This window comes from Nerophis lumbriciformis, linkage group LG35 (genome assembly GCF_033978685.3).
Source record: "Nerophis lumbriciformis linkage group LG35, RoL_Nlum_v2.1, whole genome shotgun sequence".
Classification (NCBI taxonomy): Eukaryota; Metazoa; Chordata; class Actinopteri; order Syngnathiformes; family Syngnathidae; genus Nerophis; species Nerophis lumbriciformis.
The window spans coordinates 22,022,979-22,050,000 of NC_084582.2; the positions used below are offsets into that span (position 1 = coordinate 22,022,979).

The 27,022-nt window shown below is 41.4% G+C and overlaps 1 protein-coding gene across 2 annotated transcripts in view; it reads right to left on the reverse strand.

Moving 5' to 3' along the window:
* Nucleotides 1-1,238: 1,238 nt before the first annotated feature.
* znrf1 (zinc and ring finger 1) overlaps nt 1,239-27,022 on the reverse strand; it is a 62,287-nt gene continuing 36,503 nt past the window's right edge. Inside the window, exons 3-5 of one of the 2 annotated variants that reach the window (XM_061927699.1) lie at nt 14,677-14,782; nt 10,594-10,680; nt 1,239-2,190 (exon numbers count right to left, since the gene is read on the reverse strand). In XM_061927699.1, the coding sequence (XP_061783683.1) occupies nt 10,623-10,680; nt 14,677-14,782 (164 nt within the window). In that variant the 3' untranslated portion in view covers nt 1,239-2,190; nt 10,594-10,622. The remainder of the gene's footprint in view (nt 2,191-10,593; nt 10,681-14,676; nt 14,783-27,022) is intronic. The other variant, XM_061927698.1, reaches the window with a different exon arrangement.

A 27,022-nucleotide genomic window follows, 5' to 3' on the forward strand; every position in this document is an offset into this window, starting at 1 on the left:
ACGATAAAGTTCGCAACTTTTGGTCGCTGATAAAAAAGCCTTGCCTGTACCGGAAGTAGCAGACGAGTAGCGTGACGTCACAGGTTGTGGAGCTCCTCACATCTGCACATTGTTTACAATCATGGCCACCAGCAGCGAGAGCGATTCGGACCGAGAAAGCGACGATTTCCCCATTAATTTGAGCGAGGATGAAAGATTCGTGGATGAGGAAAGTGAGAGTGAAGGACTAGAGGGCAGTGGGAGCGATTCAGATAGGGAAGATGCTGTGAGAGGCGGGTGGGACCTGATATTCAGCTGGGAATGACTAAAACAGTAAATAATCACAAGACATATATATACTCTATTAGCCACAACACAACCAGGCTTATATTTAATATGCCACATAACAAACACCTCCCCCCCTCCCGTCCATATAACCCGCCAATACAACTCAAACACCTGCACAACACACTCAATCCCACAGCCCAAAGTACCGTTCACCTCCCCAAAGTTCATACAGCACATATATTTCCCCAAAGTCCCCAAAGTTACGTACGTGACATACACATAGCGGCACGCACGCACGGGCAAGCGATCAAATGTTTGGAAGCCGCAGCTGCATGCGTACTCACGGTACCGCGTCTGCGCATCCAACTCAAAGTCCTCCTGGTAAGAGTCTCTGTTGTCCCAGTTCTCCACAGGCCAATGGTAAAGCTTGACTGTCATCTTCCGGGAATGTAAACAATGAAACACCGGCTGTGTTTGTGTTGCTGCAGTCGGCCGCAATACACCGCTTCCCACCTACAGCTTTCTTCTTTGCTGTTTCCATTGTTGATTGAACAAATTGCAAAAGATTCACCAACACAGATGTCCAGAATACTGTGGAATTTTGCGATGAAAACAGACGACTTAATAGCTGGCCACCATGCTGTCCCAAAATGTCCTCCACAATCCGTGACGTCACGCGCTGACGTCATCATACCGAGACTTTTTCAGCAGGATATTTCGCGCAAAATTTAAAATTGCACTTTAGTAAACTAACCCGGCCGTATTGGCATGTGTTGCAAAGTTAAGATTTCATCATTGATATATAAACTATCAGACTGCGTGGTCGGTAGTAGTAGGTTTCAGTAGGCCTTTAAAATCCATGATTTATTTTTATAATATTTTCATTCATAAGTTTATGCAATGTAATTATTAAATGTTATGAATTTAATGTATTAAAAAACATTTTAAATGAATAATGAGTTAATGCATATGTACAGTAGTTACAGTATCCTGTGGCTCTACATCCAGTAAAAAATAGGAATGTTTCTTCCACATCCAAGCATTGATTTTTATTTTCCACGTTCACACCCAGAAGAAAAGGACACGTTAATGTCATCTAACACAATTTATTCCAACGTTTGTTGACAGTAGCTTTGTTTTCTTCACACGTCAACTGTTGGCGTTCTGCAGAGTCGTGTCCGACATGGCCGTGATATCAAACAAATATTGTTGAGAATGAAGAAATTAATAAATACGCACCTTTGAAACGGATCTACCGCGGGACCGCGGTCTTATTTCCGGGTCCGAGTGGATCTCGTCTCCGGTCGGGCACACGTCTGACCTACTCTAGCGGGGACACAGCGTAGCGGCGTTTTACGTTACCATGCGTCACGCAGCTTTTCTGTCGCTGTAAACTTTAGCAAAGTAAAGGGACGACTGCCAGTCACACACAAGAAACATCGAGGCTGTAAACATTTGAATATGACACACACACACACACACACACACACACACACACACACACTCACACACACACGACACGGTTGGAGAGTTTACAAAATCGCTGGCCTCACTCGTCAGTCGGCTTCCTCTCCCGCTTGCGAGTTAAGGCCACAGGGGAAGGCGAGAGACAAAGGCTGCCAGCCCCCGGCCTGCGAGGACCTGAGCTCATGAGCAAGGCAGGCGGCTACGTCAGTGAATGAAGCTCTTTAATGGAACCTGCGAGGGGGGAATGTTCGGTCGGCAGTCTGTTCGGCGGATGGAGGGTCTCCAGCAGAAACGGGGTGAGGTCTCAGGACAGGGCCCTTTCAGGATGTGTTTTGGTTCCATTGGGAAAAGTTATCTTCTAAGGGGATTTGATTCCTTTTAGTATGCAAACTCTTTGTTTCTGCGTGTTCGGTTGCGCTTGTGTCCCAAATTCCACGGCGGGAATACGACCTAGTCCTGAAAAAGAGGGAGATATCAGTATGAGCCACGTCAAATAACACCTAATACTTTGTGTCACCAACCCAGGGGTCCGCAACCCAAAACGTTAAAAGAGCCATCCATCCATCCATCCATTTTCAACCGCTTATTCCATTGGACCAAAAAAAAAAAAGGAAAAGCCTTATATAAGTGTTATAATGAAGGCAACACATGATGCAAGTGTCTATATTAGCAATATTAAACTACTATGGTTTTATGGGGCAATACAAGTACCTGGGAGTCCACTTGAACAGCAGACTGGACTGGAAGGACAACAGCAAAGCTGTATACAAGAAGGGCATGAGCAGACTCTTTTTCCTGAGAAAACTTAGGTCCTTTAATGTGTGCAGCAAGCTGTTGGAGATCTTTTATCAGTCTGTTGTGGCCAGTGCCCTGTACTTTGCAGTTGTTTGTTGGGGGAGCAGCACCAGCAAAAGGGACTTAAACCGGATTGACAAACTGATCCGGAAAGCCGGCCAAACTATTGGCACAGAGTTGGAGGCGTTTGTGTCAGTGAGGGACAGGAGGACACTGGACAAACTGCTCGCCATCGTGGACAATCCTGCCCACCCACTCCACCTGACAATTGAGGGACAGCGGAGCTCATACTCCAACAGGCTCCTTCAGCTTCATTCCCACAGTGTTCCATTCAAGAACTCCTTCATTCCGCACTCCATCCAGCTGTATAATCACTTGCCATACAGCAAAAGATGATTAAAGTAAAAGTACCAATGATTGTCACACACACACTAGGTGTGGTGAAATTTGTCCTCTGCATTTGACCCATCCCCTTGTTCACCCCCTGGGAGGTGAGGGGAGCAGTGAGCAGCAGATATTTGTCTATTACCTGACTGCTTCTATGTTAGCTACCTGTTCTATGTTTGTTTATAATGTATATTTTCTGCTGGATCTACTCTATTTCATGCTGCCCCCTTTTTTTTTGCTGCAGCTTTTACATATACTGTAATATTGTACAAACCCCGTTTCCATATGAATTGGGTAATTGTGTTAGATGTAAATATAAACGGAATACAATGATTTGCAAATCCTTTTCAACCCATATTCAATTGAATGCACTATAAAGACAAGATATTTGATGTTCAAACTCATAAACTGTATTTTTTTTTTGCAAATAATAATTAACTTAGAATTTCATGGCTGCAACACGTGCCAAAGTAGTTGGGAAAGGGCATGTTCACCACTGTGTTACATCACCTTTTCTTTTAACAACACTCAGTAAACGTTTGGGAACTGAGGAGACACATTTTTTAAGCTTCTCAGGTGGAATTCTTTCCCATTCTTGCTTGATGTACAGCTTAAGTTGTTCAACAGTCCGGGGGTCTCCGTTGTGGTATTTTAAGCTTCATAATGCGCCACACATTTTCAATGGGAGACAGGTCTGGACTACAGGCAGGCCAGTCTAGTACCCGCACTCTTTTACAATGAAGCCACGTTGATGTAACACGTGGCTTGGCATTGTCTTGCTGAAATAAGCAGGGGCGTCCATGGTAACGTTGCTTGGATGGCAACATATGTTGCTCCAAAACCTGTATGTACCTTTCAGCATTAATGGCGCCTTCACAGATGTGTAAGTTACCCATGTCTTGGGCACTAATACACCCCCATACCATCACAGATGCTGGCTTTTCAACTTTGCGCCTATAACAATCCGGATGGTTCTTTTCCTCTTTGGTCCGGAGGACACGACGTCCACAGTTTCCAAAAACAATTTGAAATGTGGACTCGTCAGACCACAGAACACTTTTCCACTTTGTATCAGTCCATCTTAGATGAGCTCAGGCCCAGCGAAGCCGACGGCATTACTGGGTGTTGTTGATAAACCGTTTTCGCCTTGCATAGGAGAGTTTTAACTTGCACTTACAGATGTAGCGACAAACTGTAGTTACTGACAGTGGGTTTCTGAAGTGTTCCTGAGCCCATGTGGTGATATCCTTTACAGTCTGATGTCGCTTGTTGATGCAATACAGCCTGAGGGATCGAAGGTCACGGGCATAGCTGCTTACGTGCAGGGATTTCTCCAGATTCTCTGTACCCTTTGATGATATTACGGACCGTAGATGGTGAAATCCCTAAATTCCTTGCAATAGCTGGTTGAGAAAGGTTTTTCTTAAACTGTTCAACAATTTGCTCACGCATTTGTTGACAAAGTGGTGACCCTCGCCCCATCCTTGTTTGTAAATGACTGAGCATTTCATGGAATCTACTTTTATACCCAATCATGGCACCCACCTGTTCCCAATTTGCCTGTTCACCTGTGGGATGTTCCAAATAAGTGTTTGATGAGCATTCTTCAACTTTATCAGTATTTATTGCCACTTTTCCCAACTTCTTTGTCACGTGTTGCTGGCATCAAATTCTAAAGTTATTGATTATTTGCAAAAAAAAAAATGTTTATCAGTTTGAACATCAAATATGTTGTTTTTGTAACATATTCAACTGAATATGGGTTGAAAATGATTTGCAAATCATTGTATTCCGTTTATATTTACATCTAACACAATTTCCCAACTCATATGGAAACGGGGTTTGTACATGGTAATTGGGATTTGTTATATATTGTATATACTATATAATAATATAATATATCAGTATATATTATATACTGTATATATAATATGTAAATATTACATATATGTTATATTTTATATTGCTACTATGGTAACATTTTTAGTCTACCTTATACCTGCATTATCCTTTCCATCCTTTGTAACTGAGCTACTGTGTGGAACAATTTCCCTTGTGGATCAATAAAGTTTGTCTAAGTCTAAGTTAATCAAATTGACTATGTCTGACGCAAATCTTTGTAGACAGAAATGTTGAAATTTTATATTTATTCTACACATTTTTACAACATTGGAAAACATTAGTAAAACGGAGGCTTTTCAGAGGGTGAGATAAATCCTGGAAATTACTAACTTAGAATGGCCAAAGGCATGTGTGTTCAAGTTGAAGGAAACGGAAACTGCAAATTAAATGACCTCGAATATACCTAAAATACGAGGCATAATGATGCATTATGTACATACAGCTAGTATAAATAGCATGTTAGCATCGATTAGCTTGCAGTCAGGCAGTGACCAAATATGTCTGATTAGCAGTCCACACAAGTCAATAACATCAACAAAGCTCACCTTTCTGCATACAGTATAAAACGTTTGATGGACAAATAAAGACAAAGAAGGAGTGGCATAAAACACGTCCTTCTGTGGCATCATCAAGGAAAGTTGTACATGTAAACAAACTACGGTGCATTCAAGTACTTCCGAAATTATTAGGGCAAAATGGCGCACACCAAATACTCTCATCAGTGAAGCATGTTTAATGTAAACAGTGGGATTTCTAACAATTAGGAAGGATTGTGTCATGTTGTCCTCCTACAGAAACCATATTCAAACAAAAAATATATTTTTTTCATCATCTTTTTTCATTTTCATAATTTTTTTTTTTTTTAATTATGAATTTATTAATCAATCAACAAAACAATACACAACAACACCACAACAATGCAATCCAATTCCAAAACCAAACCCGTCCCAGTAACATTAAGAACAACAATAAACAGAGCAATTGAGAGCAATTGAGGACACACAAATCCAAATGTAGTGAAACAAAAATGAAAATTATCGATGTGACGTCACATCGGGAAGCAATCCGCCATTTTCTCACTTCCGTCGGTGTGTTGTCGGAGGGTGTAACAACACGAACAGGGACGGATTCAAGTTGCATCAGTGGCCCAAAGATGCGAAAGTGGCAAGAAATTGGACGAAAATTGTTCAAAATACGAGGCTGTGGGGAAAGCCGACGAAATGGTCAGTCGTTTGTTCCGCACACTTTACCGACGAAAGCTATGCTACAACAGAGATGGTAAGAATGTGTGGATATCCTGCGACACTCAAAGCAGATGCTGACATCAACTCCAAAACTGGACAGATCAGCTTTCAGGAAAAGAGAGCGGATGAGGGTATGTCTACAGAATATATTAATTGATGAAAACTTTATTCATTACTCGCGGTTTTACGTAAATTATTATACATAAACTGTGTTTACCAATAATTTAGCTTAAAAACATTTAAATGCAGACAGCCCTGAAATGGCCTGTCTGCACTCTCAAAGTGCATGTTGTTGCCAAATGTATTTCATATGCTGTAAACCTAGTTCATAGTTGTTAGTTTCCTTTAATGCCAAACAAACACATACCAATCGTTGGTTAGAAGGCGATCGCTGAATTCGTCCTCGCTTTCTCCCGTGTCGCTGGCTGTCGCGTCGTTTTCGTCGGTTTCGCTTGCATACGGTTCAAACCGATATGGCTCAATAGCTTCAGTTTCTTCTTCAATTTCGTTTTCGCTACCTGACTCCACACTACAACCATCCGTTTCAATACATGCGTAATCTGTTGAATCGCTTAAGCCGCTGAAATCCGAGTCTGAATCCGAGCTAACGTCGCTATATCTTGCTGTTCTATGCGCCATGTTTGTTTGTATTGGCATCACTGTGTGACGTCACAGGAAAATGGACGGGTGTATATAACGATGGTTAAAATCAGGCACTTTGAAGCTTTTTTTAGGGATATTGCGTGATTTTGAAAAAAACTTCGAAAAATAAAATAAGCCACTGGGAACTGATTTTTAATGGTTTTAACCCTTCTGAAATTGTGATAATGTTCCCCTTTAAAGAGAAACTACCTCTTGTGAGACCATGTCGGCCAACCCCGGAAGCTTGAATGGGTTCTACAAATTGTGAGTTCAAATATTTAATTTCTTTACTTTTTCACATTTAATATTATTTTTGCAATTTTAATTTTGACAGTACCACATAAGATATGTTTTAATTGCTCATGCGGGTTTTATTGATTTTTTAAATGCGCCAGAAAATAACCCGTTTTGTACACTGTTGATGTGTTTAATTCCCAGTAAATATGTTGCTGTATAGTATTTCTCCAGCAATGGTCATGTGGTGACATCAATTATGGTATGTTGAGAGATAATCATTGAAGTCGGACATCACTGAAGGCCTCGGTGGGAAACGCACGGCCCGCCACTGGTATGTATGTACCAGTAAGTAGAAAATACACTTGCTGTTTTATGTCACTTTTGTTACGTTAAGAGTCTCATTTGATAAACGTTTGTAAAAGTTTGCTGTGCTCATTTTAATTAGCCTGTCAATGATCAGGTTCATTATACGTTAGTATTAAGCTAGCAACGTTAGAGGCAACCTTCATCCTATATAACTTTATTGCTTTTTTTTGAGTTTATAAGAAACTGTATCGCTGTATCGATCCGTTGTGGTGAAGAAGGAGCTGAGCCGGAAGGCAAAGCTCTCAATTTACCGGTCGATCTACGTTCCCATCCTCACCTATGGTTGAGCTTTGGGTTATGACCGAAAGGACAAGATCACGGGTACAAGCGGCCGAAATGAGTTTCCTCCGCCGGGTGGCAGGGCTCTCCCTTAGAGATAGGGTGAGAAGCTCTGTCATCCGCCGGGAGCTCAAAGTAAAGCCGCTGCTCCTCCACATCGAGAGGAGCCAGATGAGGTGGTTCGGGCATCTGGTCAGGATGCCACCCGATCGCCTCCCTCAGGAGGTGTTTAGGGCACGTCCGACCGGTAGGAGGCCACGGGGAAGACCCAGGACATGTTGGGAAGACTATGTCTCCCGGCTGGCCTGGGAACGCCTCGGGATCCCCCGGGAGGAGCTGGACGAAGTGGCTGGGGAGAGGGAAGTCTGGGCTTCCCTGCTTAGACTGCTTCCCCCGCTACCCGACCTCGGATAAGCGGAAGAAGATGGATGGATGGATGGATGTAATATTGACTTAACATGATTCCTACACATATATGCACGTCATATGTACGGTATAATATACTTTCCTTTGTGTGCTTAGTTTTACTGTAACTTCATTGTGGAGATTATCAATAATACAACTCAAGTTGTTAAAAGACTGTTTACATATTTGGCAAACTAAATTCCAAAATTTAGGGAAGGACAAATAATATTTCAATAAACCAGGGGTGTACAAAGTGCAGCCTGTGTTACATTGTAATAAAAAGAGCAGCAACAATTGAAAAATAGAGCATATAACATTTTTTCAGCCTTTATAAAGAAAACATATGCATCATCGCAATTGCGAAAAATGATAAGATGTCAAGATATTGACACCTCCACCACACCCCTACCCATGCCCCCATCACTAGTATAATAGCAATGTGTGGGAAACACTGCAGGCTATAAGCTACTTGGAGCTAGCAGCTACAAAACAGCAAAGCACACAAGCTAGACATACGCAATAAATGTCCTTCATCGAATCGGTTAATTCTGTAAAGCATCAGAGGGTCACCGCTGTGATGAACTCCACACTATTATTCTCCACTTCTCCTGGTCATGAGCCAGGGCCTGCATCTGGGCAAAGGATCTCTTTAACCACTCTGTTATATTATCTGACTAGCACGTCTCTGCCTTCCTCTCTTTAGTGCACCTTCCGCCGTTCATTGCAGTACAGTTTAGCGAGGCCACCTGATCGTGTGACTCAGCCGTACCATCGCGGTTTCCTTGTTTTTCATCGTTGTTAGTAGGTCTTCATATGGATTGAAGCATCGCTTGATGGTAAGTAAATAAATGAATAATTAATAAGGTTTTACTACTTACGTATAAAATACAAAAAAGTCTAGCTCCATCCTATCTTGCTGATTGTATTGTACAAACCCCGTTTCCATACGAGTTGGGAAATTGGGTTAGATGTAAATATAAACGGAATACAATGATTTGCAAATAATTTTCAACCCATATTCAGTTGAATATGCTACAAAAACAACATATTTGATGTTCAAACTGATAAACATTTTTTTTTTTTGCAAATAATCATTAACTTTAGAATTTGATGCCAGCAACACGTGACAAAGAAGTTGGGGAAGGTGGCAATAAATACTGATAAAGTTGAGGAATGCTCATCAAACACTTATTTGGAACATCCCACAGGTGAACCGGCAAATTGGGAACAGGTGGGTGCTATGATTGGGTATAAAAGTAGATTCCATGAAATGCTCAGTCTTTCACAAACAAGGATGGGGTGAGGGTCACCACTTTGTCAACAAATGCGTGAGCAAATTGTTGAACAGTTTAAGAAAAACCTTTGTCAACCAGCTATTGCAAGGAATTTAGGGATTTCACCATCTACGGTCCGTAATATCATCAAAGGGTTCAGAGAATCTGGGGAAATCACTGCACGTAAGCAGCTATGCCCGTGACCTTCGATCCCTCAGGCTGTACTGCATCAACAAGCGACATCAGTGTGTAAAGGATATCACCACATGGGCTCAGGAACACTTCAGAAACCCACTGTCAGTAACTACAGTTGGTCGCTACATCTGTAAGTGCAAGTTAAAACTCTCCTATGCAAGGCGAAAACGGTTTATCAACAACACCCAGAAATGCCGTCGGCTTCGCTGGGCCTGAGCTCATTTAAGATGGACTGATACAAAGTGGAGAAGTGTTCTGTGGTCTGACGAGTCCACATTTCAAATTGTTTTTGGAAACTGTGGACGTCGTGTCCTCCGGACCAAAGAGGAAAAGAACCATCCGGATTGTTATAGGCGCAAAGTTGAAAAGCCAGCATCTGTGATGGTACGGGGGTGTATTAGTGCCCAAGACATGGGTAACTTACACGTCTGTGAAGGCGCCATTAATGCTGAAAGGTACATACAGGTTTTGGAGCAACATATGTTGCCATCCAAGCAACGTTACCATAGACGCCCCTGCTTATTTCAGCAAGACAATGCCAAGCCACGTGTTACATCAACGTGGCTTCATTGTAAAAGAGTGCGGGTACTAGACTGGCCTGCCTGTAGTCCAGACCTGTCTCCCATTGAAAATGTGTGGCGCATTATGAAGCCTAAAATACCACAACGGAGACCCCCGGACTGTTGAACAACTTAAGCTGTACATCAAGCAAGAATGGGAAAGAATTCCACCTGAGAAGCTTAAAACATGTGTCTCCTCAGTTCCCAAACGTTTACTGAGTGTTGTTAAAAGAAAAGGTGATGTAACACAGTGGTGAACATGCCCTTTCCCAACTACTTTGGCACGTGTTGCAGCCATGAAATTCTAAGTTAATTATTATATGCAAAAAAAAAAAGTTTATGAGTTTGAACATCAAATATCTTGTCTTTGTGGTGCATTCAATTGAATATGGGTTGAAAAGGATTTGCAAATCATTGTATTCCGTTTATATTTACATCTAACACAATTTCCCAACTCATATGGAAACGGGGTTTGTATAATGATAAACTGTGGTAAATGTTTTACATATGATATTGATGATATACATGTTAAACATACACAGCAACTGAAGTTTTGTTTGCATGGATTATCACCTTGACCAGCATCGTCCGCAGGCCTGTGGTCAGTCAGAAGGGTGTTCTGGGCAGGACCGGTTGATCTCGAACCACGAGTCGATACAACTGCAAACACACATTTGTCAGATGACACATCGTCAAAGAGGTAACAAACAACCAAAACCCTTGGACGCCATTACTCCCACGTTTACATGCATACAATGTTCATGTTTAATCAGAATATAGCAGATATTTGGGTGTTCTGATTATTTCATTTCTGATACAATACCAATGTTGGAGTTGATAGGACATCATACACACTTTTACTACAATGGTAGGTATGAAAAAAACCTAACCTATTTATTATTAACTGACTAGAATGGACTTATGCTGTCTTTTTGGCGACACCTAGTGGCCACAATAATTCATCAAATTAAGATCATGATGCAGTAAATTGAATGATGTAGATACGTTTGTTACTGGATACTTTCTAATACGCTTCTGCCTTAGAGACTTGGTATGTATAAGTAATATGCAACTTTAATTATTGGATACGTATTCAAATTGACAAATGTGCTGTTTTAGACTGCACTATTGCTCAATGAAGGACACTTATAACATATGTCTAGCTTGTGTGCTATTGAGTGCTTAGTTGCGGTGTAGCTGTTATCTCCTAGTAGACACAGCCCACCATGTTAACTTGTGTGAATGAATTGACTAAAAACAAGAAAAGACCAACCTTGTGTGCTTTTTAGAGAACATTTAGAAATGATCTGGCTGTCCAGATTTGCACAATTAAACACTCTGCAGGACTGCTTGTGTCGGAGATTATACCACCTATTATACACAAAAGCACATACTGTATAATCTCATACTTGTTGTTTTGCTGATATCTGATATCAATATCAAGTCGGACACCCGCAGTTTTAAGTTTGCTTAAAAATTAGCAAAGTGCTCATGCAAATTCCCATCGTGTTGTTGACTTGTCTCCAGAATGACCTACAGAATGACAGATTTATTGGCACAGCAGCAACATTTCTGTGCGTTTTTCTATTTGTTTTAACAATTTTTTTTTTTTAACAACTCTAAAACTATTATTACCAAAATTACTCTTAAAAACATTTCCACAGGTGAGAATAATGTGAAATTTTCACTCTGCTTTCACTTGACTTCGTGCTAGGATATGCTTGTTTGCCCACCATGTGCATAACGTCAAGGGAATCCAAACAATACCACGATCAAGTGTTGGAGGGGAGGCGTAGTGGCCACAACTGTAGCCTTAAAGGGGAAGTGCACTTTTTTTATTTTGCCTATCGTTCACAATCATTACGTGAGACAAGAAGACAGATGTATTTTTTTTTAATGCATTCTAACTCCTAAATAATCGTAAATACAACTCTGCTTACAATGGCGTTAATAGGAGGTCCTGTATTTTGTCCATAAAGCCCTCTAAATACCCTTTTGAAAAGTGCCAACAATACTCCATTTACATTTTGTGACCTGAATTTTAACCAAGTATTAGTGATATTGTTATTATAAGTGCAAATGGTGTGTATTTATGGTCTTGTCATCCTTGTCCAGACAGAAGGGTGACACGGCAGTGCGGCTGGATCAAAAGAGACGTCGGAGACGCATGCTTTACTGAACCAAAAGTTGCTTTATTACAAGTGAGCTTCATTATACAGGACTGCAGTTCCTGGAGGTAGTCAGGTCAAGAAAATATGTCTCTCCTAGCTTGGAGAAGCCAAACCATCAGTTTTTATTTTCCTCCTTTCTGTCTCTGGGTGTGTGCTAATTCAGGATAGCACACCCTGACCATGAAAGGAGAAGTTTGTGTGTAAGTGTCTGGAAAACAACTGCTTTAAGTCATAACATAAATGTTGACGTTGAGCTAGACATGTAGTCTCTTCTCAAGGATAGGGCTATCACTTTTGCATTCCAAAGTCCAAATTGGGGCCTTTAACCTACGAGAAGTGATCCAATCCACCGTGAAAATCAAACTAAGGGGCCTTATCTTATTATGTGCTCAAACTGAAATACCACTATTTAATCAAACCTGGTGGTTTGCTTTCTCCAAGATGAATATAAATATTCACCATATGCAAAACATAATATGAGTTAGTTAAATCACTTCACTAACACAGACAAACTATTTTTAGCAGCGCATTGTCACAGAGAGCTAACAAGCTTGTTGCTGCTATATTGATATCTGCTGGTGAGCACATTTTTCGCCTCAGTGCTCGTGAAAGTTTATTGTAGTACATTAATAATGTCTCTCACCTTGATAGCAGAAGGATAAAGACATAAGCCGACAAATCGATCGACTTTGGCATCCAATTTAAAACCGTCGAAAACGACACGAAAAGATGCTGAGTTCTTCACGAGGATTATGAGCCATTCATCATTTAAACGGTAATATATGAACATCCTAGCAGTCGGCATCCCAGTGACAGCAGACATCGTACAGTAAGCGAGGTTTTATATTATGTTTGTTGGCTCTCATGAAGTCTACAGTGAGTAATAATCAGTGTTGTAGAAGAAAAAGAGAACGGCTTGATGTTTTTTAAATTAATGCGCCGTCGTATGCCTAAAATCATCAAAATTTGTAAATATTACATATCATGAATGTGTCTGTTACTACATTACATATACACTTACAGCGTGTGTATAAAACTTTGATGGAGGTGTTCGGATGTTTTTTTAAGCACTGTATAGGCAGAATAGAGCAACTCCCATAGGCTCCACTGTATTTGATTGCATTTATTTATTAGTTAAACTGCATCAAAAAAAGAAAAACATATGAGTGCTTGTCCAACACAAGGATTGTGAATGATAGGCAAATAAAAAAAAAATTGCAGTTCCCCTTTAAAGCTAATACAAAACTCAAAACCAGTAAAGTTGGCACGTTGTGTAAATGGTAAATAAAAACAGAATACAATGATTTGCAAATCCTTTTCAACTCATATTCAATTGAATAGACTGCAAAGACAAGATATTTAATGTTTGAACTGGTAAAGTTTGTTATTTTTTGTAAATATTAGCTCATTTGGAATTTGATGCCTACAGCATATTTCAAAAAAGCTGGCACAAGTGCAAAATAGACTGAGAAACCTTCGATCCCTCAGGCGGTACTGCCTCAAAAACCGACATCAGTGTGTAAAGGATATCCATCCAAGCAACGTCTTTTTCATGGACGCCCCTGCTTATTTCAGCAAGACAAATCCAAGCCACATTCTGCACGAGTTAAAACAGCGTGGCTTCGTAGTAAAAGAGTGCGGGTGCTAGACTGGCCTGCCTGTAGTCCAGACCTGTTTCCCATTGAAAATGTGTGGCGCATTATGAAGCCTAAAATACCACAACGGAGACACCCGGACTGTTGAACAACTTAAGCTGTACATCAAGCAAGAATGGGAAATAATTCCACCTGAAAAGCTTCAAAAATTGGTCTCCTCAGTTCCCAAACGTTAACTTGGTGTTGTTAAAAGGAAAGGCCACGTAACACAGTGGTAAAAATGCCCCTGTGCCAACTTTTTTGCAATGTGTTGCTGCCATTAAATTCTAAGTTAATAATATTACGTTTCTCAGTTCGGACATTAAATATCTCGTCTTTGCAGTCTATTCAATTGAATATAGGTATAAAAAGATTTGCAAATCATTGTATTCTGTTTGTATTTACGATTTACACAACGTGTTAACTTCACTGGTCTTGGGTTTTGTACTTTAGAGTGTAATATGTTCATGTTTTTCAGTCAGTACGGCTAATGCTGCAGGAGTGTGTGTCTTTGTGTGCAAGGCGATGTGTTAGTACACTATAAAAAACACTTCCTTAGTGTTTGCTCTTACAATACCAATGTCGCTACAGCTTGGTTACTATGCAGGTTACAGAATGTAAATTATGTAATGTTGACAGTTTTTGAATGCATTTTTAGAGTAATTTAGAGGCAAACTGGTTTGCCCGCCACTTCGAACGAGACAATTGTTCTTGTCTCTCATCAGGACTGTGAATGATAGGTAAAATTCCAAAAAATGCAGTTCTCCTTGAAAACTAAACCTGAAGGAAATTTCGTCATTACATTCATGCCGCTCTCATGTGTAAATGTCATTGGCGCATGAGTGCGACACCTTTTGTGGTAGACACAGAGGCACGGGAGTCTGGCTATGGTGTCTCCTTGCTGTAGCTCCTCCAGACAGATCACACACTCTCCAGCATCCCTCGCCAACACATCATCTGAGGTAACAAGCACACACAAACAGGTCAAACTATCCAATATTCACCCCAACAACAACAAAATTAAAGTTTCCACCAGCAACAATGAGAAGGTGGTGGTGTTAGGTGTTGAGATGTTGTCAGAGAAACACAAATATGAAGCGACGCATTTGAAGGGTTGTCACGATACCAGAATTTCAGTAGTCGATACCAATACTTATGAAGTCCCACGATTCCTGCTTGCAGTATAAGCTAGAGTGGGAAAAATGATCGATTCTCTGATACATCACGATTAGAACATGGGTGATTTAGGAATCAATTGACAATTGTCCAAACGTATGTTATTGAAATCAATAAAGACTGTTCTAAAATGTGGCATTAATGCTAACATTTTCTATAAGTTTGTTCTAGGTTTGGTTATAACTAACCATCAGAGAAACATTAGCTACGATTCTTTTAACGTTATGTGTTAGCTCGGTTGGCGCAGTCCCACACCGAGGGGAGACGGGAAGAAGACAAGCTATGCTAGCCGTGGCGCTAAACTAGCCTGAATCGGAAGTACTGAGACAACAAAATAATAAATGCATTGTACACTTTAACAGAAGGCTAATTGGAACCGTGTTACAGCAGAGAGTACCCGGGGAATTAGCAAGTGGTTTAGTAAGTCAGGAAAGACAATAATTATACAGTCAGTCAGTACGTTAAAAAAACCCCAGTAATATTCTAAAACTCCCGGCAAAAATTATGGAATCGCCAGACTTGGGAGAATGTTCATTGTTTAATTTTGTAGAAAAAAGGCACATAACAGACATAACACAAAACTTTAGTCATTTCCAATGGCAACTTTCTGGATTTAAGAAGCCAGCTGTAGAAAGTGGATGGATGGATAGAATAAATCTAGAACAACAATTGTGATAGTCACAATCATTTTCATTTTTTAGATCAAGCAGAGTAAAAAGTTAATAGAATCACTCAATTTTGATGAAAAAATGTGGAATCACCCTGTAAATCTTAATTTCCAAAGCGAACACCTGCATCAGATTAAATATGTCGAGAACTATTTCACCAGGTGGATTGACCTGAATCATGGTTCCAACACAAGATATGTCATTGAAACGAAGGCAAGGATTATCAAATTTCTTAAGAAAGTAAATCATCACACAATGTTGCAAAAATATTAATTGTTCAGTCAGCTGTCTAAAATGTGTCTAAAATCTGGACCAAGTACAAACAACATGGGAAGGCTGTAAAAGTCAAGCACACCAAGGAAAACATCCAAGCGTAAAGACAGAAAACTTAAAGGCCTACTGAAACCCACAACTACCGACCACGCAGTCTGATAGTTTATATATCAATGATGAAATCTTAACATTGCAACACATGCCAATACGACCGGGTTAGTTTACTAAAGTGCAATTTTAAATTTCGCGCGACATATCCTGCTGAAAACGTCTCGGTATGATGATGTCAGCGCGTGACGTCGCGGATTGTGGAGGACATTTTGAGACAGCATGATGGCCAGCTATTAAGTCGTCTGTTTCATCGCAAAATTCCACAGTATTCTGGACATCTGTGTTGGTGAATCTTTTGCAATTTGTTCAATGAACAATGGAGACAGCAAAGAAAAAAGCTGTAGGTGGGAAGCGGTGTACTGCGGCCGACCTTAGCAACACAAACACGGCTGGTGTTTCATTGTTTACATTCCCGAAAGATGACAGTCAAGCTTTACCATTGGCCTGTGGAGAACTGGGACAACAGAGACTCTTACCAGGAGGACTTTGAGTTGGATACGCAGACACTGTACCGTGAGTACGCTTCCAAACATTTGATGGCTTGCCCGTACGTGCGTGCCACTATGTGCATGTCACATAAATAATTTAATGTATACACCCTGATGATTATCTTGTGTGATGACTGTATTATGATGATAGTATATATGATAGTATACCTGTATATCTGTATCATGAATCAATTTAAGTGGACCCCGACTTAAACAAGTTGAAAAACGTATTCGGGTGTTACCATTTAGTGGTCAATTGTACAGAATATGTACTTCACTGTGCAACGTACTAATAAAAGTCTCAAAAAGTCTCACATACGTAACTTTGGGGACTTTGGGAAAATATATGTGCTGTATGAACTTTGGGGAGGTGAACGGTACTTTGGGCTGTGGGATTGAGTGTGTTGTGCAGGTGTTTGAGTTGTATTGGCGGGTTATATGGACGGGAGGGGGGAGGTATTTGTTATGCGGGATTAATTTGTGGCATATTAAATATAAGCCTGGCTGTGTTGTGGCTAATAGAGCATATATATGTCTTGTGTTTATTTACTGTTTTAGTCATTTCCAGCTGAATATCAGGTCCCACCCGCCTCTCACAGCATCTTCCCTATCTGAATCGCTCCCACTGCCCTCTAGTCCTTCACTCTCACTTTCCTCATCCACAAATCTTTCATCCTCGCTCAAATTAATGGGGAAATCGTCACTTTCTCGGTCCGAATCGCTCTCGCTGCTGGTGGCCATGATTGTAAACAATGTGTGGATGTGAGGAGCTCCACAACCTGTGACATCACGCTACTCGTCTGCTACTTCCGGTAGAGGCAAGGCTTTTTTATCAGCGACCAAAAGTTGCAAACTTTATCGTCGATGTTCTCTACTAAATCCTTTCAGCACAAATATGGCAATATCGCGAAATGATCAACTATGACACATAGAATGGACCTGCTATCCCCGTTTCAATAAGAACATCACATTTTAGTAGGCCTTTAAGATAACAGAAAGTTCACACCAAAACAAATTAAGAACTAATGGGCGGAACCTGGAGTCAGCGCCAGTGACTGAACTGTAAGAAAGTGCCTATAGGAAATGGAATTTAGATACAGAAAAGCCAAACAAAAGCCATCATTAACACCTAAACATAAAAAACATGGTTACAATGGGCTGAAAAAAAGCAATCGTGGAATATGAATGACTGGATGAAAGTCACATTCAGTGATGAATCGCAAATCTGCATTGGGCAACGTGTTGATGCTGGAACTTTTGTTTGGTGCCATTCCAATGAGATTTATAAAGACGACTGCCTGACGAAAACATGCAAATATTCACAGTCATTGATGCATGTCAGGTAATGACACTGGTTTGATGTTTGTCATTACATCTTCAATAAATGCATGTTTACATATACATTTGGGACACTTTTCATATTCCATCAATCGAAAGGATGTTTAGGGATGTTGACATATGTTTTTTCCCCCCAAGATAATAATGCATCTTGCCATAGAGCAAAAGTTGTGAAATATTTCCTTGGAGAAAGATACATAAGGTCAATGTCATGACCTGCAAATAGCCCGGATCTCAATCTACTTGACAATCTGTGGTGGAAATTGAAGAAAATGTTCCATGACAAGACTCCAACCTGCAAAGCTGATCTGATAACTGCAATCAGAGAAAATTGGAGCAAGACTGATGAAGAGTACTGTTTGTCACTGGTAAAGTCCATGCCTCAGAAACTGCAAGATGTAATAAAAGTCAGATGTGGTGCTACAAATCATTAGGTGTGTTGTAGTGTTTTTTTGTTCGTTTGGTTTTCATTATTCCATAATTTATTTCTCTGAATTGAGTAACTATATTATTTTGACAGGTGTTGGTTGTATAACCCCCAAGTATATCAAAACAAACAATACCGTGCTTATAAACATGCTAATAAATAATAGTCAACTATTTTACATTCTAAAAATGACAGCAGTGGCGTGGATTCTTCAAATATATAAAACTATCAATATTCTTTCAATATGGAGGTAGTGTGATGTCATCATATCAATTGTGATGAAATGAACTAATAAAAAGGCTAAAACATATGTTTAAAGACACATATTTGTTTGCATTTGTTATTAACACAGTATCAAATATTCAGCCTTTTCTCATTACGTTTTTTTTTTGTTGTTACATTTTTAAACTTTTGCATTTAGGGTTTTCTACAATGTGCCGTAAAAAAACACTGTGTTCAGGAAATGGCCCCTAGGCCACAATTTGCCTCCCTGGTGAAATAAGTAAAGCGGTGGTGTTCAAAGTGTTGCCAAACGACAGAAGAATGTCTCTAAGCTGTGTTTTCTTCGCACTTATGGAAGTTATAAAGGTTGTCTTGCACGCTTCTGAGGATTTTCTGCACGCTGTAAGGCACACTCCCTGGGCTTGTGGTGGCGGATCTACGTTCTCACTTGCACGACAAATACTTTGGTGACCACTTGTCTTTGATGAGCAAATAAATGCATGTCGCAAGATACACCTCACTTTCACTTTCAATAGGTACATCTGCTCGCTAAATATAGCACCAAAATGGCTAACGTGCATCGCAGATAATTTCTGCTACAACATATTTTCTGGCAACGTGGGCACGTATGAGGCGTGTTGTGAAGCAGTTACACCACACCTACAGTTGTGCGACACTGACACACTTCCATTATCATTTGTTTATGAGCAAGGGCCAACCAAAAGCCCAAAATGTGCTTTGTGACAAGCTTCCATGAATAAATAAATATATGGAAACACTGGATAATTTTTTTAAAGACAGCAGGCATTCTTCGGCGCAGACTCAGTGCCCACACGCGAATTAACACCATTTGCGTAGGAAAAAGTGTACAGACGATACTGAAAAGAGCAGGTATTGATGTATTTTCTGCTTGTTGGTATCAACTTGGTATTGAAGTTTTGATACTTTTGACAAGCTCGAAGCACCAAGACCATGACAATCATTGATGTCTGTTTGGACTAAAAATAAACAAGCAGCAGTCCTCTACAACAGTGGTCCCCAACCACCGGTCCGGGGACCGGTACCGGTCCATGACACATTTGCTCCCGGGCCGCAGAGAAACATTAAATAATTTATAAACGACTGCATTTTCCCCGACTTAACTTTTGCCTGTCCCACTAGACACCCCAATAAGCTTGTTTATAGATGTACAATAAGACTCCTCATAGGAAGTTGCCATTTGTTATAACTTTGTGACATGATACAATGCACATTAATGAACATGTAAAATATAAATGTGACAGATTGTAGCCAAATGCTGATTTCCAATAACCAGCAGGTTACTATCAACCTGCTGGGGATCTCATTGCAAAGAAACAAGCCCAGCTCCCACTAATTCAGCGTTATAGTGAGTTGTATTTTTCATGCACTTATTTTTGCTGTGTTTATCTGGCACAAGTGGAAAGCCGGTCTCTGAAAATAATGCCCACATTAAACCGGTCCGTGGTGCAAAAGAGGTTGGGGACCCCTGATCTACAACAACATATAGTACTTGCATACATTATCTTCAGAAATAAATAGTAGTTGTTGAATACCTATTTTCTATACTGAGGAATAACTCATTCATTCTATTTATTTAACTCTTTTCCCGTCATGATGCCTCTAAAGCGGAAGGTACACTCTTCAATGGCAGTGCTTAAAAAAAGTGAAAGTAGACATGGTCAAATACTGATAATAAGGTATAGAAATCAACATTGGTTGCACGCTTGGTGTCATGATCTGTTTCCTGTTGTCTTGTGTTTTGTTCCCTATGTGCTCGTTTGTCTCATTAAGTCTTACCCTGGTTTCCATAATCATCTCTCTCTTTCCCCTGTGTCTAGTCCAGATGTATTCATTTGTCCAATTAGTCTTTGTATTTAGTTCTTTGCTGCATCGTCGTTGTCCGATTGTCACATGTCATTTGTTGTCAGTTACTCTTCAAACTAGTGCTGTGTGTGTTTGCCACTTGCCGCTGTATGAAAAGTAATATATAATTAAAGCTGCAAGCAGCGATGGACGGGACCGACTTTGAGGGCTCATAAAATCCAAACCTGAGCAGTAATTACAACTCTTTCATCAACTTTTAATCAGAAGGGTTCAATCCCTCTCCTGTGCTAATTTGAAGCAGACACGACAAACGCGCTCAGAGGAGATAATGTTTGAAAAAAGGTGACTGTTTTTACACAACTTTTGTTTTGAAGGGGGAATTGCAAACTTCCTGTTGATTTTTGCTGGGGGTTGTGAGTGAGACCTACATAGAAGTTTTTGTTTCATGTCTCTACGACATTCCTACTGGGAGTTACAGGCAGTTGTGTCTGTGTTTTCTTCCTAGGGAGCGCAATTTTGAGTTTTGGGGTTTGGTTTTTGATTAGATCGCAATTTTCGCCAGTCCTGATGTGTGTCCAATTTGGTGAGTTTTGAAGCATGTTAAGAGGGTCAAATTACAGCTCAAAGAGGCGGCGATATAATAATAAAACGCTACAAATACAATAGGGTCCTCTGTCCCAAAGGGACTCGGTCCCTAAGTAAAGTTTGATTGGATTTGAAAGTGTTTGCAATGGTCACAGCTGTTTTGTCCTTGGGCAAGACACTTCACCCACCTGCTCCCAGTGCCACCCACACTGGTTTAAATGAAACTTAGATAATGGGTTTCACATGTAAAGCGCTTTGAGTCACGAGAGAAAAGCGCTATATAAATATAATTCACTTCACTGCTCTTAGCTTCACTCCTTGACTTACATACTTTTACTTTGTTTTCTTTTTGGTTTAATTTTTTTAAACCTTCTTTTAAACTTAACTGTGGTTTCCACCTTGTTTTCCTGCATTTGGGTCAACCTCATCTTGCCGCCACATCGTCGACCTTGACAGTACAATCGGACCAAGGGATGGACCCAGGGATGGACCCAGGAGGAAGCACATGGCTAAAGAGTTTTGCCAGAGTCCCTTTGGCCGCCTTAAACACCATCAACCTGCCTGCCATCAGCCTGTCCACCACCCTTCTAATAATCGCCCAGTATGGTCTAGTTCCTCTTATGTGTCAGACTTATCTTTTGTGCCCAATTTACTGTACTGCTACTTATTCTTTGTCCCCCACATTTTGGGGTGATTCTGATTCTTTTGACCTTTATGATCCTGAATGTGAGCTCATAATCTACTTTCTGATTATGATGTTGCCTATTTTAGTTAAATTTCCAATGCTGTCCCTAATCCTCTGTCCTCCACATTCTTTAATGATTCTCACTTTGGCAATTTTATGAATGAGCAAATTAATATTCTAAATTCTGATTCACAATCAGATCATTCTTGTATCTTCGATCAATCAATGGTTCTCCCATTATCTGCCTTCTTCTCGTGAGTTGACCTCTGACCCTTACTTAGGTACTCGTTCGGACATCTACCCTTGCCCACATAAGGGTGGCCAATGACATTATCCAAGTAGGCGCACTTATCGTCCTGTTCACCTCAAGTCTATCTCACATCTCAGCCTGTCTCGCCGGTCTATCTCATCATCTTCTCCTTTGGAGAAAGTCTGTTCATTTGGTCCGGAGTCCCGCAGTGTAGCTTTTCCCCTGTTGGCTTACCCATTTAGTTATAAGACTTCATTGACCCATCCATCCATTTTCTACCGCTTGTCCCGTTCAGGGTCGCGGGGGTTCTGGAGCCTCTCTCAGCTGCATTCAGACGGAAGGCGGGATACACCCTGGACAAGTCGCCACATCATAGCAGAGCCAACACAGATAGACAGACAACATTCACACTCACATTCACACACTAGGGCCAATTTAGTGTTGCCAATCAACCTATCCCCAGGTGCATGTCTTTGGAGGTGGGAGGAAGCCGGAGTACCCGGAGGGAACCTACGCAGTCACGGGGAGAACATGCAAACTCCACACAGAAAGATCCCGAGCCCGGGATGACTTCATTGACCCAATGGCAACAGGCTGAAGGCACCCATGCTCTTGTGACCCCTGTGACCTCCAGAGTCATGTCTCAACCACGACCTGCGGTCCAGTCATCAAGGATTTCGGGCCCAGCCAGTCAATCTGGACTCCCACCAGACCTTCCTTTCCCCGCCAGTGCTCAACAGGGACGTCCGAAGTCAGTCCTTGGAGAGGGGGGCTACTACTGGCAGCAGAACAGCTGGGACGCACAGCTGCCTTCTGTCACAGCTCAGCGACAGTCTAAAGACGGGACGCCACCATTCCCTGAACTGGCTCCGCGCCAGCTCAAAGCCTCGTCGATGCCTCCACGTTCGAGATGCATTGCAGCTTAAAGTCTCATCGACGCCTCTTCCAATTCCTGTTCCGGCTGCGCACCAGTCCTGACGGGACACCTTCAGTTCCTGTTCTTATTGCACAGAGCCCAAAGCCTTGTCGACGCCGACAGTTCCTGTTCAGGCTGCGCGGAAACCCAAAACTTAGCGACGACCCCTCCAGTTCCTGTTCCGGCTGAGTGGCAGCCCAAAGCTTTGTGACGATGCCTTTATTTCTCGTTCAGGCCTTGTCGAAAACATCTACGGTTCCTGTTTTGGCTGTGCATTCCTTTTTTTCCAGATTCAAACCTTGTTTTTTCAGATTCAGTCTTTTGACCCTTTTTTTACTTGGAGCGCGTGCGAGGGGCGTGGCCTCATGACAGACCAATCAGCAAAAGGATAAGGGGTGTCCCCAATCACAATGCCTTCAGGGAAGCCAACACTTTGTAGAAACTACACCGGTTGTTCTCAAACATTTTTCACCAAGTGCTACCTCAGAAAAAACTTGGCTCTCATATGGCCCTTATAACGACCAACATTAAAATACAGTAGCATAGTAGGCCTAGGTATTCATTAAAAACAAGCCAAAGGTTTTATTTAACAAGTATATTTAATTTTTGGACCACAGTTTGAACAGTAACACTGTGTTTAAACATAGGGAAAAAAAACACGGTACTTTAATCAAATGATTAAAGTACCGTGGTTAGGAGAATGGCCGTGCCAGCAACCTGAGGGTTACTGGTTCAATCCCCACCTTTTACCAACCTCGTCATGATCCGTGTGTCCTTGAGCAAGACACTTCACCCTTGCTCCCGATGGGTCGTGGTTAGGGCCTGGCATGGCAGTTCCCGCCATCAGTGTGTGAATGTGTGTGTGAATGTGTGAATGTGGAAATAGTGTCAAAGCGCTTTGAGTACCTTGAAGGTAGAAAAGCGCTATACAAGTATAACCCATTTACCATACCACTAGATTGAGCTAGTGGTACATGTACCACAGTTTGAGAATCACTGGGCTACACTGTGTGATTGTCAGTGAAGGAAATGATGCCAGTAAGACATGAAGGCTGTTTTAAACAGCACTTAGGACACATTGCAGAACTGCAGCGCCAAAATATGCCAGATTATGCATTTCAACAGCCAAGCTTTAAATTCCCATTTCCGGGTAGTATCATGAGCATGCACAGTGAGCTCACCACTTGCAATGATGGCGCCTGACATCATGTATGAATAGACACTGCATTGACCACTATTGCCAATTGGAGCTGACGAGCCATGGGACCGCCCAAAGAGCCCAAAAAAAGTCTGCGGGCTATAGAGCGTTTTCTATTTGGGCTCCAGTACTATGGAATGCCCTCCCGGTAACAGTTAGAGATGCTACCTCAGTAGAAGCATTTAAGTCCCATCTTAAAACTAATTTGTATACTCTAGCCTTTAAATAGACCCCCTTTTTAGACCAGTTGATCTGCCGTTTCTTTTCTTTTCTCCTCTGCCCTCCTCTCCCTTGTGGAGGGGGGGGACACAGGTCCGGTGGCCATGGATAAAGTGCTGGCTGTCGAGAGTCGGGACCCGGGGTGGACCACTCACCTGTGCATCGGTTGGGGACATCTCTGCGCTGCTGACCCGTCTCCGCTCGAGATGGTCTCCTGCTGGCCCCACTATGGACTGGACTCTCACTATTATGTTAGATCTACTATGGACTGGACTTTCACAATATTATGTCAGACCCACTCGACTCCATTGCATCCGGTCTCCCCTCGAGGGGGGGGGGGGGGTCACCCACATATGCGGTCCTCTCCAAGGTTTCTCATAGTCATTCACATCGACGTCCCATTGGGGTTGTGAGTTTTTCCTTGCCCTTATGTGGGCTCTGTACAGTGGATGTTGTTGTGGCTTGTGCAGCCCTTTGAGACACTTGTGATTTAGGGCTATATAAATAAACATTGATTGATTGATTGATTGATTGACCGCCATGGGACAAGTCCACATATCCATCTCGTGATAGGCGCAATGAAGTGTCAGCGCATTTAAGCCCTCATAACTTTCTACATACTAGAAGGATTTTCAAACATTTTGCTGCTGAAATGCATAATCTGGCATAATTACTTGCTGCAATTTGTCCTCAATGCTGTTTAGAACAGCATCATTTATTCCACTGATAATTGCATGGTATAGCTTATATGAAAGTGTTGGCTTGAACTGAATTAGTTGCTAAATTCCCTGAAGGCAAAGTTAAAGGGGACGCCCCTTATCCGTTTGCTGATTGGTAATACTGTACATAAAAAAGGGTCAAAAATCTGAATTGGAATAAACAAGATTTTGATCTAAAAAAAGGATTTGAATCTGAAAAAAAACAAGTTTAAACATCAGAATATATGAAAATGAAAAAAAATAATTAAGGAATTCTTGACTTCTGGTTGGAGTGAACGTTGGCGTGATTGCTGCTGCTGCTCAACGGCAACTTTTTTACCTTTTTTAAATGTTCGTTTTGAATCTTTTGACCCAATCAGTCAAAGTAGTGGCTTTTACTTGAGTGAGTTATTGTATTTTACCCCTGGATTAGTGGCGATTTCGCCAGCGTTTTTGTGCTTGTTCTATAGCTTATGCTAACAGCTTTGGAGCTGCTCCCTCATTGATTACCTGACACAGTTCACAATGTGGGCCTGCAAACCTTTTAATTGGCTAACACTTCCCTGGTTGATCCTCTTCCTGGTCAGTCATCATCCTGTGGCCGGTCTACACTGATACTCTGTTGCCAAGCTTCTGTGCCTCCGCTGTCACCTGCTTGAGCCCACACCTTAATTGCTGCACCTCCACCCGGACATTGCCTGCTTTCATCTCCGCAGATACATCCACCGTAGATCCCGTAGGAACTACCACTACAACTACCCCACTGCAATATCATCTTTTTAGTCTAATTCTCGTCGCCCAGGTCAAATCTGTAGGACTATTGATCACAGCGCGTTAACCAGCCCAGTTAAACCAGCTAACAACACCGCCGTCAACTTTGGTCTACTAAACATCCACTCACTTAGGAGCAAGGGACACTATCCATGGACCCTCATGAACCACAAGATTAACTTCCTCTGTCTAACTCAGTCCTTCCCTGGGGCGTGTCGCGTCCGCCCTTGTCATTTGCCGTAATGCCCTAAAAAATTGACTAGCATCGGCGGCAAGAACATGCCATGACCGCCCTTGACTTTTGACTTGTTAATGAACGAGGGATCTAACAGTAAACGGTGTAATGATAATTTGTGATACAATTTCAGACGGTTAATAATACCGTCTAATTTTTTAATTACTGAAAAACCATCATTTATTCATGCATTTTAGGCAACACAAAGTCAGGCACATGCGCACCAGCGTCATTTGGCTTGATAATCATGGTGGACAAACTACACAGACTTTGCTCCGGAGATTTCCCCTCAGAGTAAACTGAACCAAGCGCTTGATTTAACGTAATTTTCCCTCGCTTCTCGGGGTGTTTAAGAGCGTACTGCTGTGTTTAGATGGAGACAGTTGTGGACAATATTGTAGACAGACGCACTTGCCCCCACACTAAAAGTATACAGCGAAGAAGAAAACTATTTGATGTTGCTTTTATTTTCTAAACAAAGCGTCCATCAGCTGCTGTAACAGAGTTAATGACGTGAGGAAACATGCAGCAGGCGATGTGCCGTGAACGTTGTCACAACTTGTTTATAAAGTCTCTAGTTTGTTTACTGGGATGTTAACATACAACATCAGTACTAGCTAAAATATTTTGTCATCTCATCGAACTGAACGCAGGCTGTGAAGATTGTGTATTCGATGTAAGAGATGTCACTCCTCTTTATTTTTGTTGGCCAAACTGTTGTACTGAACCACTAGGAGGCGTTGGAGAAGAGCAAAGCTTGTTTATTAGACTTCATCTTCATTAGTCAAACTGCTTTGAGTTTTATATTGATATCAAAAAGTAAACACCATGTTTTTTTTTAAATACTTGTTTTTTTCATGTCACACAGGTATTACTTCAAAAACCTATTCATGTGACACAGCATTTTGTTAATGTTTTATTGTGTATAATTAATTTCTATACAACATATTTCTGCTGAAACTCCTAGTGGATATGTTCCGATACATCATCTAGACCAGTGTTTTTCAACCACTGTGCCGCGGCACACTAGTGTGCCGTGAGATACAGTCTGGTGTGCCGTGGGAGATTATCTCATTTCACCTATTTGGGTTA